Source organism: Rattus norvegicus, chromosome 8 (genome assembly GCF_021556685.1).
Source record: "Rattus norvegicus strain SHRSP/BbbUtx chromosome 8, alternate assembly SHRSP_T2T, whole genome shotgun sequence".
Classification (NCBI taxonomy): Eukaryota; Metazoa; Chordata; class Mammalia; order Rodentia; family Muridae; genus Rattus; species Rattus norvegicus.
In genome coordinates, this window is record NC_141541.1 from 45199072 (window position 1) to 45210688 (window position 11617).

At 40.6% G+C, this 11617-nt stretch overlaps 1 protein-coding gene across 3 annotated transcripts; it reads right to left on the bottom strand.

Moving 5' to 3' along the window:
- Nucleotides 1–646: 646 nt before the first annotated feature.
- On the bottom strand, nucleotides 647–5433 carry LOC134480135 (uncharacterized). 3 transcript variants are annotated; one of them, XM_087564278.1, is made up of 5 exons: nucleotides 5277–5433; nucleotides 4075–4243; nucleotides 2711–2860; nucleotides 1889–2075; nucleotides 647–941 (listed from the first exon to the last, which is right to left on the bottom strand). In XM_087564278.1, the coding sequence occupies exons 1-5, from the start codon at nucleotides 5401–5403 to the stop codon at nucleotides 927–929; spliced, it is 648 nt and encodes a 215-aa protein (XP_087420404.1). In that variant the 5' UTR covers nucleotides 5404–5433; the 3' UTR covers nucleotides 647–926. The 3 variants fall into 3 exon arrangements, with proteins under 3 accessions (XP_087420404.1, XP_087420405.1, XP_087420403.1); XM_087564279.1 differs by lacking the exon at nucleotides 2711–2860 and having other exon boundaries at nucleotides 654–941; nucleotides 5277–5427; XM_087564277.1 differs by lacking the exon at nucleotides 647–941 and having other exon boundaries at nucleotides 1805–2075; nucleotides 5277–5403.
- Between the last annotated feature and the right edge of the window lie 6184 nt (nucleotides 5434–11617).

The window sequence follows — 11617 nt, forward strand, 5'->3', positions numbered from 1 at the left end:
GCGAATGCCAGCAGCAAACCACTGAACTGAGAATAGGACCCCCATTGAAGGAATCAGAGAAAGAACTGGAAGAGCTCGAAGGGGCTCGAGACCCCATATGTACAACAATGCCAAGCAACCAGAGCTTCCAGGGACTAAGCCACTACCTAAAGACTATACATGGACTGACCCTGGACTCTGACCTCATAGGTAGCAATGAATATCCTAGTAAGAGCACCAGTGGAAGGGGAAGCCCTGGGTCCTGCTAAGAGTGAACCCCCAGTGAACTAGATTGTTGGGGGGAGGACGGCAATGGGGGAAGGGTTGGGAGGGGAACACCCATAAGGAAGGGGAGGGGGGAGGGGGATGTTTGCCCGGAAACCAAAAAATTATTATTAATTATTAAATAAATTAAAAAATTTTTCAAAAAAAAAGATTAGCAGAAAACATGACCGCATGGATAAAGTATGGCAGTGATCACATCATAAAATGTGCATCCAAGAAAAGAACACATTATCCACACAAAACACACTATCACTCTAGGTAAGCATTGGTGGCTTTGAATTTACTATTTAGCCCAGGAACTCTCGACCATGCAGAATCCATCATTAGCTGTCAGTTCTAAGAGCACAAGAGGGAACAGAACACTTGAATAAGCAAGATGGTCTAAAGAGTCAAGAGTTACAAATCAAGTTTTATTCATAAGGAATACAATTTAAAACAAAAATGATTAAAATGAATATTAATATAAATATATAAAAGTATTTTCAGATGTGAAAAATATTAACAAGAACATATAACTATGAAATAACAAAACAAAAACTTCATTTAAGATCATAACAAAAATATTTCTAAACAGCATATTCTTAGTGAACATTTAGAAGCACAGTTATATTGCTGTTTCTCCTCTAGCAGGCAAAATGGCAATGCAGTTCCCAAGTGGTCTCTCAAGTGGTGTTATCCTAAACAGAAAGAGAATAAGATATCAATCAGTCAGACTGGCTTAGTGAAAGATAAATTTAGTGTTTCTTAGCAAAAAATAAATTAAACTATGAGGGAGAGTATTCATCCAAAAAAATGTTGGTATTATTCAGGATGGCGGTCCGCAGGGGAATCCTGAGAAAGCAACCTATTCTTCAGGAGGCTCTCTTCCTGCTGTGTGTCCCATTCCAGCTCTTTTGCAATTCCTGAGACCAGGGAGAGGAAGGCAGTTATTCAGAAACTGATGTGTTGGGGACTTGCATGCTAGCTATCAGCTTGCTGCCTTCTACCCACTCAGCTCTATTTTAGGTCACCATTGATGTGTTAACTGATAACATTGCTGGTGTGTCTGTGGGCAGGGCAAGTCTACAACAACCCTGACAGTAATGTGGGCTGCCCATCTGGGCCTCAGATTTTAACCAGTGCAAACCAAGAACAGGGCAATGGGAAGAGACCTCATTGGGTTGCAGGATGAAAGGAGAAGTCAACCTGTCACCAAGATGAAAGCCAATGACAAAGAATAATTTGCCATATGCACTCGGTTCTTATCCCTGAAAGGTGCTTCCCAACTTGGAGGTCACATGACCACAGAATATCATTTATCACAGGAACAAAACTTGTTCAAAGTGGTACATAGCATCCATTCTATCACAGGGACATGCAGTAATATGATAGGTTATTCATCTGTCACCATTTCCAGACTGCAGCTTCAAAAAGAGCACCAAAGCATAGTTGTTAATAAGTCAGTTCCTGAAAAGTGGTTGTCTTCCCAGAATACTCGTGCACAGACAGAGGAATGAACATTCCATAGCATGAGGTGGTTGTATTGTTGGAGTGTACATTATTAAGGTGGTAGGGAAAGCAAACATGTATCAAATTGGCAAATGGAATCAGATAATTTTAGGCTGACACAGCTGCTTGTCCCTACCAGATGTTGCTTGGTCTGGAGGTTGCTGGTTTTCTCCTGTTCATCTTTATCTTTCTTGTTCAAATCAAACAAAAATTTCTGTAGCAGCGGTGCAGAATCAAGCTGTTCTGCTTTGCTCTCTTTTCTGAATGGGAACAACTTCTTCTGCATACATATCTTGTCCATATGGATCCGGCTGGGCAGGTTCCTGGAAACACACACTGGATAGTTAGATCCTGCACCCTCTTCCTCCCATTCCTACTCCCAAGTCTCACAAACACGCTCTGGACCCAGATACAAGTGAAAACTTCATAGAATACATCTTGATACACACAAGGCTGCTGCACAAACATCAAACAGCCAATTCAGGGAAGACTAAATTGTTTCTGTGACCCAAGTACCAAAAAGCGTTCATCTCTCTCCACAACAACAGGGGATATACATCTATCCATGGAAGCAAAAGGCATGGGGGCAACATTAATAAATAGTGGGCAAATACCCTCAAAGGAGGTCAGTAGAATTAAGGGAAGGTCATGTTATCCATGTGGTCCACACACTGAGTTTTGTTAAACCTGGTGTGACCACAGAGGCCCAGTTCAGCCTATTAGCCATTTGGTGAGCTGAATAAGTACTGGTCTACCTAGAGCCTTCTGAAGATGCCTAGACACTCTGGGTATGAGTAACAGTCTCCTGTGGACCTAAAAACTGAGTCCAAAAGGCCCAGGACACAGTGATGTTTAAAGAGCACAAGACATGGAGCCAGAGCTGCTAGACCTCCAGTCAGAACAAAGGATGGCACCTGTGGGCAAAGCAGAGTTAATGGCCTCTCTGACCAGTGCTCACCGATAGAAGTTAATTTCCTTCTGGAGCTCCTGAAATTTCTCACAATGCTCGATGTTCCTCATCTCTAAGTTGTGCAGTAATGACATGACCTCCCTCTCCCTTATCTTCAATTTTTCATAAAATGGATTTGACCTGATGTAGCGGCTGGCCCTAGGAGAGTAAAACCCAATGATCATCTGCGTTTAGGAATATATGAACTCAGGCTGGGTCTTCTAGTACCCCAGCCCTGGGAGGACAATTTCTGAGTTCTACATATTGGAAGCTTCTTCAGCTTCAGAAACTTGTTATTCTGGGCCCAGGACCCCATAAGCTCGGCATCGAGATAAAGGGTTCCCAGGTTCCCTTTCTTCACTCAGAAGGGCTGGATCTGCAGTCAAGCTAGTTATGCTAACAAGGGCCTAGGCCACAGCTCTCCCACATCCAAGACCTAGAAAACTGTGATTTCATTTTTCCTGTTTTGACAACAGGAATTCTACATCCTGAATAATTAATATTGTAGAGACACACAATTCACACAATTATGGAGTTGAGAACATAAATCGCCACAAAAGTATAATCTGCCCAAATGGCACAAATATACAGACAAATGTGACCACATTGGCAAAGAAGTGTGCAGTTGAAGAGGGGCTCCCAAAACAAAGCACTCACATCATCATGAAATTGTTATACATGAATATACTCAGGAAAAAACATAGACCCCTAGATTCCAAGTGTGGGGGGAAATATAAACATATAAAAATTGTGCATATGCATGTAGGTGTGTACACACAGAGACACAGAAACTGGGACACACACACAGGAAAAGAAAAGTAAACAGTAAGAGAATGAAAAAGGGAGCGAAATATGCAAACGGAGAACACAATCAGAATCAGAAAAAATGCATGCCACATTATTGGCTCAGAGGTAAACAAAAAAGAAGGAAAAGCCCTGTGTCTCTGGCCATCTAGTCAAACATTGAGATGAACAATTTGGGATCTGTCACCTCAGGCTACTGCAACAAGAGTCCAGCACTAAGTCACCTTCCTAGCACACACCCAAACTCACAGCACCTAGAACCTTGCAAAGCTACCACCTGTCAAGGGCTTTCCAAATGCACACTGGGAACTCATGCTCCAGTAACGTTATCCCTGAATCCTCACTAAGGCCACAAGTTCAGATTTTCAGCTGGAGGCAGCAGATGAGACCATTTCCCATCTCACTCCTGACCAAGGGTCAGGTTCTGAATCTCCTCTATATCAGAAATGAGGTTTAGGACAAGTTCTTTGGGAGGCACAGCTTTCTGGACCCCTACACCTTAATAGAATAAGATGTAGGTGACACTGCAGGTCCATGAATGACACAAGGCAGTTTGGAGCAATGCATACCTGTTGTTCCTGTATCTCTCTGTCACATAAGTCAGGAGATCTCTTAGCTCATTTCTCTCCTCAGTAGCTGACTGCAGCTGTCTAATCAGTCTCTGTTCTTCTGTGTTCTCCGTGTTGGCCTCCTTGTTGATTACCACAGGGCCAGGGGATGATGTCAGTCTCCCATCATCTGTAGGTAGAAGAACACAAGTGAACATTTTTGGGGAAACTGATGAGTGTGCATAGACCATGGCAAGCCCCAAACAGGAGGAGAGCATGTGTAGACCACAGTGTCACCACAAAGAGTTTGTTGTTGCCTAAGAAACCTCCTCAGTGGAAGTCAACTCTCCCAGCACTCTATAGAGACCAAGAGATGTCAGATGCCGGGTGTTCCCTATGCCTGCTGACCCATGCTCCATGTACCACAGAGATGGCTTCTATGGGATTGTTATCAACTTAACAGGGTACAACTTTCTTTCAGGACCCTCACCGCTGTACTTTCAGAAGTCAGATGATAAATTCAACCTCCAAAAGATTTGAGTGATTGGAGATACTCAGATGTCCTGCACTGATACTCTAGGCCACACCATTTGGAATTTAAAAGCATTGCGGGGGATGTCATGGTCAACGGACTTATCAATTCCCCTAACTGAAACACCAAATGCCACAGAAGTGCCAATTGGTTACAGGCTGAATCTTGGTCTACCTGCTACAAATAGTTTTAGTACTGTAAAAAAATGTTTGTAACACACAAATTCTAATTTATAATGCTAAGGATGTCCCATCTCTGCCAATTAGAAAAAGTCAGAGGAGTTCTAAGAACATAAGGCCAGAAGCATAATTCTCTCCCTGATAATAAAGACAGAGATCTACTTTATTTAAAGAAGCAATGAGAGTGAAGTAGATTGATGCCCTGTCTAAGTTCAATAAAGTTGGACACTCAGTGTCTCCTGATCGTGTTATTATATCAATATAACGTATCATATGCACGTTAAAAGTGAAGGCCAGAAGTTCACAGAATAATGGCATTGGCCTTACCATATCCCCCATTTGGGGATGGGCAAACTAATGTTCTGAAATCCTTGACATTTAGGAATTGTGATCTTCATGGAAATTCAATTCCTTTGCAGATACTCCAGTTGTTCTGGCCTATTGCTAGACAGGTCAGCCTAAGCCTATTCTCCCTCTGACAGAAAGCTCAGCATACAATTCACAGAACTTACTCAGCATTCCCCAGGCTAGCTTTCGTTGTCCATCATTTATTTTTGATGAAAGGCGAGATTCCCTCACTCCAGTCTGTCCAAAATCGGCGTTCACTCTCCCAAAATTCTTGCGAAGCCGGGAAAACATGTCTTCCTGTGTATCTGCCAGGCAGGGACTGAGAAAAAGTAGGGCACTGGTGGTTACTACAACGCTGGTGACATCACAGAGGATGCCAAGAACTCTCTAGGACCCAATAGAATGTCCAAGAAGGGACCTCTGATGTCATGGTGAACAGACATTGCCTCCCTGCTAATAATCTCCCTGTACAGTGCATAAGCTGAGGTGCCCTTTCCTGGAGACCTTCCCAGGGCATAGCCACTGAGCAACTCCTGCTTGCAAGACCAAATTTTCGTCAAGGCTTGATTATAAAAACCTGAGTAATTCCTATGCATTTTAATGAATTTTTCCCTCTAAATCCTGCCCAAAAATATCTCATCTTAAGTCAAATTATCCTTACTCATCAACATCAGCCATTAAAAATTCCTGAGAAATAATACCAGTTTGAATAAGCAGTCAGAAGGTTCTCCTGTCTCCTTATGTACACGTGCTTGAAATCACATCAAGAAATAGCCTGTAGGTTAGGTTGCGACATGGGTGTGTGTTATGGGAACACTCATGAAGCCTTGTCGTTAGCTTAGCCTTCGACAGTTGCCACAAAATCCCTTAGGAGAAAGAGTTGAAATCATTATGTTGTTCGGAACAGTTTGGATTCCAATTGCCAAAGGAAAGTGAAATGTAGGAGCTAGCAATGGAGGCACCCTCATGCTGCTTGGGGGTTCTCCTCTTTTTACTAATGTCACCAAAGGAGCATTGCTCACAGGCCTCTGTAAGCTCTACCATGAGATTCTGACTGACAGTTTGTGTCTTAGGCCTTTCACAGGGCATGCACTATCTTCTCTAAATTTAACCCCATTCTTCTAGTTTTGAGACCCAACTGGTGATTATCTCTTAACCCCTATGCCCTGTTTTGGTCCATATCACTTCCCTACCATGTCTATTCTGAAGCTCCAGCTTCAGCTTTCCTCACGCTATGTTCCTCTGTAAGCCTGGAGTTCTGCCCACATACTTTCTGCAGCATATCTTGGCCTTCAGATCTTTATTATGTCCAATCGGCAGTTAGACAACATCTAAGAGATCTCTCAGCTTGTGTTGAGCTGGTGAGAAGGACAAACATCTACAAAATAGCAAACTTGATGATGGACCGTAGAAATGACAAGACAGTAATCCTGCCAGCACTTAGCTCTCTGCCAGTAAAGAACTAAAAATTGAAAGTTGACACACCTTAGTACAAAGGGAGCTCACCTCATCCTTTCCCCTTTTACACCAAAAAAATAACTTTATCTTTAACACTGATCAGCTAGATAAAATTAGAAAATTTATAGGATACATCAGATAAGAATGACTGTCACAACATTTAGTCCATTTGTATTTGGCAAAATTGGAGAAGGTACTTCACGAACTACATTATATTAGTGTAAAATTTTGTACCTGAATCATTTTCTCTCACTTTTTAAGCTTTTGTATTCTCTATTTATCATAGCTTGCACTTATTAGCCATAACAACTCTCCTGAAATGAAAAACAATTTTGTTAATTTTAAATAATTTAAGGGTTTATGTGCTTCATCTTTATAATTTTACACCTCTTTTGTGGACATAGTGCCATTTTTTTTCTTTTTCATCTTCCACAAATAGATTATTTTTTCTCTGATATGGAGAAGGATGCAAGGGTGGACTTCAGATATGAGGTGATGTTGGATATCAACGGAGTTGGGCTGCATGATGCGAAATTCACAGAGAACAAAAAAGGAGTTTAAAAAACTAAAATGAGCACAGTGGGGATGAAGAAATGAATGCTTAGCATGGAGAGGTTTGGCAGTGGACTTGGGATTTGTGGGGTGGGCTGGGTTTGGGTGGGGTTCTGGAGTAGTCAGAATGTTGTCTGTTCTGGTCCTTCCAGGGAAACTCCTCCCTCTTCTCTCATCCCTCCTCTTCCTCCACCACCACCTCCAACTGCCATAACTGCCTCCTACTACAGCAGCAGCTTCTGGGCATCTGCCTTTCTGCTCAAGCAGAAGTGCTCGGGGGTGATACAAGCTTTGAAAACTCCCGGGCTGCAGTCAGGCCATGCACACTCTGTTGTCAAACCCGTAGGGGCTCAGGATTTATGGTGCCAGAGCGGTTGTGGCGGGCATTTTGATGCTCCAGTGGGTTGTCTGTCGAGCCCCTCATTCTGGACCTCCCATGTCCCCTCTGGTCCTGTCAGGTACCTAGTTGTCACACTCCTGTGTGATGGTGAACTCGTTTTCTTTTCTGAGTCTCATGACAAGAAAAGGTTAAGAGTAAACTATCTAATCATCTCCATCTGAGACCTGAGAAGGAGAAAGGTTGCCTGAAGAAACAGGAAATTCAGAGAAAATAGCTTCCAATTCTAAAGAAATGACAGAAATTGTTGGCTACCGTGACAGACAGTCAGCAAATATTCTTGTGTCATTGTGGCATCCAGTGTCAATTGAATGGGTCAGGGGCTCTGAAAACACTCCTGTGAAGTAGGTCATTTGAAGGACTATCCTCACTTTCTCTCCAAAGCCTGGGACAATAGACTTCCCCATGATCTCCTTCTCCACAGTCTGGACAGCTTTCTGGCAGCAGTGGAGGTAAGTGGACAGTATTTCACCCCATGACCACTTTGCCACATTTGAAGGACACTCCAGTTAGGGTTCTTTAGTGCCCATCATTTTCTTCAGAATAGCATGAGGACACTGCCCGGACTTGAGGTCTCTCCCACTGTGAAAAGCCTTTGACTACTAGGACAACTGAAATGGCAGATTCTTCAGATCTCTAAAGAATTAGAGAACCATCTTTTTATGTAAAGTCTATCTCAGTGCACAAATGTGGAATTTTTTCAAAGGATTTACTGTTTAATTTGAATACATATACAAGAAGCTAAATAAAGCTTATTTCTGTACCTAACTAAACAAGTACCTAACATCACTAGAACGCTGAGTATTTATAGTTGGATAGTGCTATTTGCATTCCTTAATTATCCATGGCAGTGTACAGTAGTAATTTTATACAATTAGAATTTTATACCGTATTGTGAATTAGATGCATATACTTATATCTTAAACAAGAGTTTAATCATTTATTCAAGTATAATATGAAATTCTATCATCATTCAAATTCCATGTCATCCTAAAGTATTTGGCACTTGGTGTTGCTTCTTAGTATAAAAAAAGATTGAATAATCTATGCTTTTTGTCATGTTAGCCCCTTTCTCCTGCTTCCAAAACCATAGATAGCAGAGAAAAAGGTTTGAGGAGAGAAAGAGCAAGTAAGAAAGATATCCCTGATTCTAATCTCCTTACTGTTTCCTCACTGACCATGACCAGTAAAAATTGCAACCAACCCCCTGAATGACAATGAACATCTATAACCCACTGCTGACAAATAAGCAGCCACCCATCCTTCCTTTGAGAGTTTGGGTGTCATGTTCATTAAAGTTGTATCCATATCTTTGTGGGGTGACAACAAGTTTGGGGACCTTACGATAATTGGGATATTTTCCAAATCCTGTGAGATCTTGCACTTTCAAATGCTTCCAGGTACTGAATGTGGAGGGATTAACTAAAGTCCTGGCTACATTAACAATTGAAAATATGAACACACATTCACACCTTTTGAGGAAGGTCACACATTATCTACCTTTGATTTTGCTCAAAACTATCGGTCAGTTACTTTTTTATTTAGATTCAGGTATCTTGTTAGTATACAGGCCGAAAGGATATAGATTGTTTGCCAAAATATTGCTAATTGCCTCTAAGCCAGTCACCAATAGAATTCCTCCATCCTTTCAAGTCTCATCAGAGAGGCTCTATTTTGCACACTACTCACAATACTTATGTCACCCATGTGGCAAACTAATAGGGAGTGTTATGATCTGCTTAAATATTTCAAAATTTTCCCTATCCAAAGTCTTACACCGTCCCCCCCCAAAAAAAATGAGAGAGATTCCTCACAAAAACAAGTCCACTAGTGCTGGTACCATTTTACATATCAGTCACATATCTGTTACTGCAAAAAAATACCATGACCAAAAGCATCTCAAGGAATACAGTTTTTCACCTTATGGTAACCAACCCCCAACTACAAAATTATATCGTTGCTAAGTCATAAAGTTAGGTTACTACTCTTTTGAATGGTGATGTAAATATCCTGTATAAAGTATGTCTCTATGTGATTGCCCCAGGAAGTAGTTGGAACCAACGGGTTGAAAATTGCACTTTGTGTGTGGAGGTGGTGGTGGTGGTGGTGGGTTTTTTGTTTTGTTTTGTTTCTTAGTTTGGCCTCTTTTTCAAAACCCAGAGGCTGATAAGTACATACACCAATATCTGGGTCTTTCATATAATTCCTATAGACTTTGTGTCTCTTCTCATGATATCAACAGACTTGGTTTCTTTTTTACTATTCCCCAAAATGAACTTGAAATTATTAAAGGTGATGCATTCTGCAGTGATGTAATGTATACTATGTAGTAGTATCTGACTGCCCTGCTCATTTGTGCTTTCATTGGTTGAGATCTTTATTTCATTCCCTGAAGCCCTACATCAGAATTAGGACGGGATGGATTTAAGCATGTAGATGATTCTGGTAGGATTTGATATAACAATATTAATCCTACTGATGCATGAAAATGAGAAGTGTTTTCATTTTCTGGTTTGTTCAGTTTTTTGTTATTTTTCTTAATGTTTTCATTGTAACATGTCTTCACTTTCTTAGATTTATTACAAGATTTTTAAGGCTATTCGGAATGTGTTTGTTTTCTTGGTATGTTTGTTGATATTTATTGTTAGTATACAGGAATTTTATTGATTTTAATGTGATTTCAGTGTGTGGGTCCATGAGCTGTAAGAATTTTCTAGTGGAACCGTAGTGTTCTTTACATATGGATCATATCACCTGCAAATGAGAATACTCTGACTGCTTTCCGTCATATGGACATGCCTTTACATATTTCTGTTTTCATATTGTTTGGAGAAGACTTCACATACTACTTGGATTAGATGAAAAGATTGAACATCTGTGACATATTCCTTATTTTAGTGGAAATGCATTAAGATTTTCTCCAGTTAGGATGCTGTTGGCCTTCTAAATTGTCTTTATAATGTTAAGGTATATCTTCTCCATATCCCAGATTCTCCAGGACTATTCATGTATCACTGTGAGAATTTGCCAAAGAAATTGTCTGCCTCTAGTGCAATGATCATGTGTTTCCTGTTCTTGATTTCATGTTGTGTATTGTTTATTCATTTGTATTTGTTGAAACATTCTTGCTCTCTGGAGGCAAGCCAACTTGATCATGCTACCTGATATATCTGAATTTTATTTGCCAGGATTTTATTGAGAAATTTTTCACTTAAGTGTTCCTTCCGATCTTTATTTCTAGGATTCGAAGAGACACCATGAGCAAGGGAACTTTTCAAAAAAAGAGTTTATTGGGGATTATTGTTTCAAGAATCATGAGTCTGTGATCAGTATGTGGGGGTACATGGCAGCAGGTAGGCCACCATGTTTCTAGAGAACTAGCTGAGATCTTACATCTTATCTGCAAGTTGGACACAGAGAAAGTGAGAGTTAAGTATAAATGGTATGGAATTTGGGAACCTCAAAACCCAATCCCATAACAATCCTACAAAAAAAAAAACAACATATCTTCTACTTCTTCCCGCACATTTCCTCTAATCAGCAACAAACATTCATACATGTGAGTTTATTGGAGCCCCTATCCTTCAAAAGACCACATTCTACTCCCAATTGTCCATAGGATCTTAAACATATCGTAATGAAAAATGCACTTAGCTCGCTTTCCAAAAGCCCTATAGTCTTTCACAGTCTACACAGTTTGTCCAAAGAGCTTCATAAAACTGCAGGCAGTCCCTTAATTATTCCCTCTATGAAATCAAATGGCCAATTACACACATCCAATGTGTAATGCCAAATCACATATGTTATCATTACAAAGGGAAGTTGGGAAGGTGGCAAGCCAATTCAAGGCATAATCCCAATAGCGCACACTCCACATTCTCTACCTCTGACAGAAGATGAAGAGATTATATGGGTTCACTCCTCTGGCTTTGGTGATTGTAACATAATTCATAAACTTTTATTGTATCATATAGATCTGTGGATGGTGGTTGTGTTTTCAATGTCACTCATTTCTAGGAATCTTAATATTTCCTTATTTTTTTCTCACCTGATCCTTCAGTAGTGTATTGTATATGTTACTTACTTTCCATGAGTGTG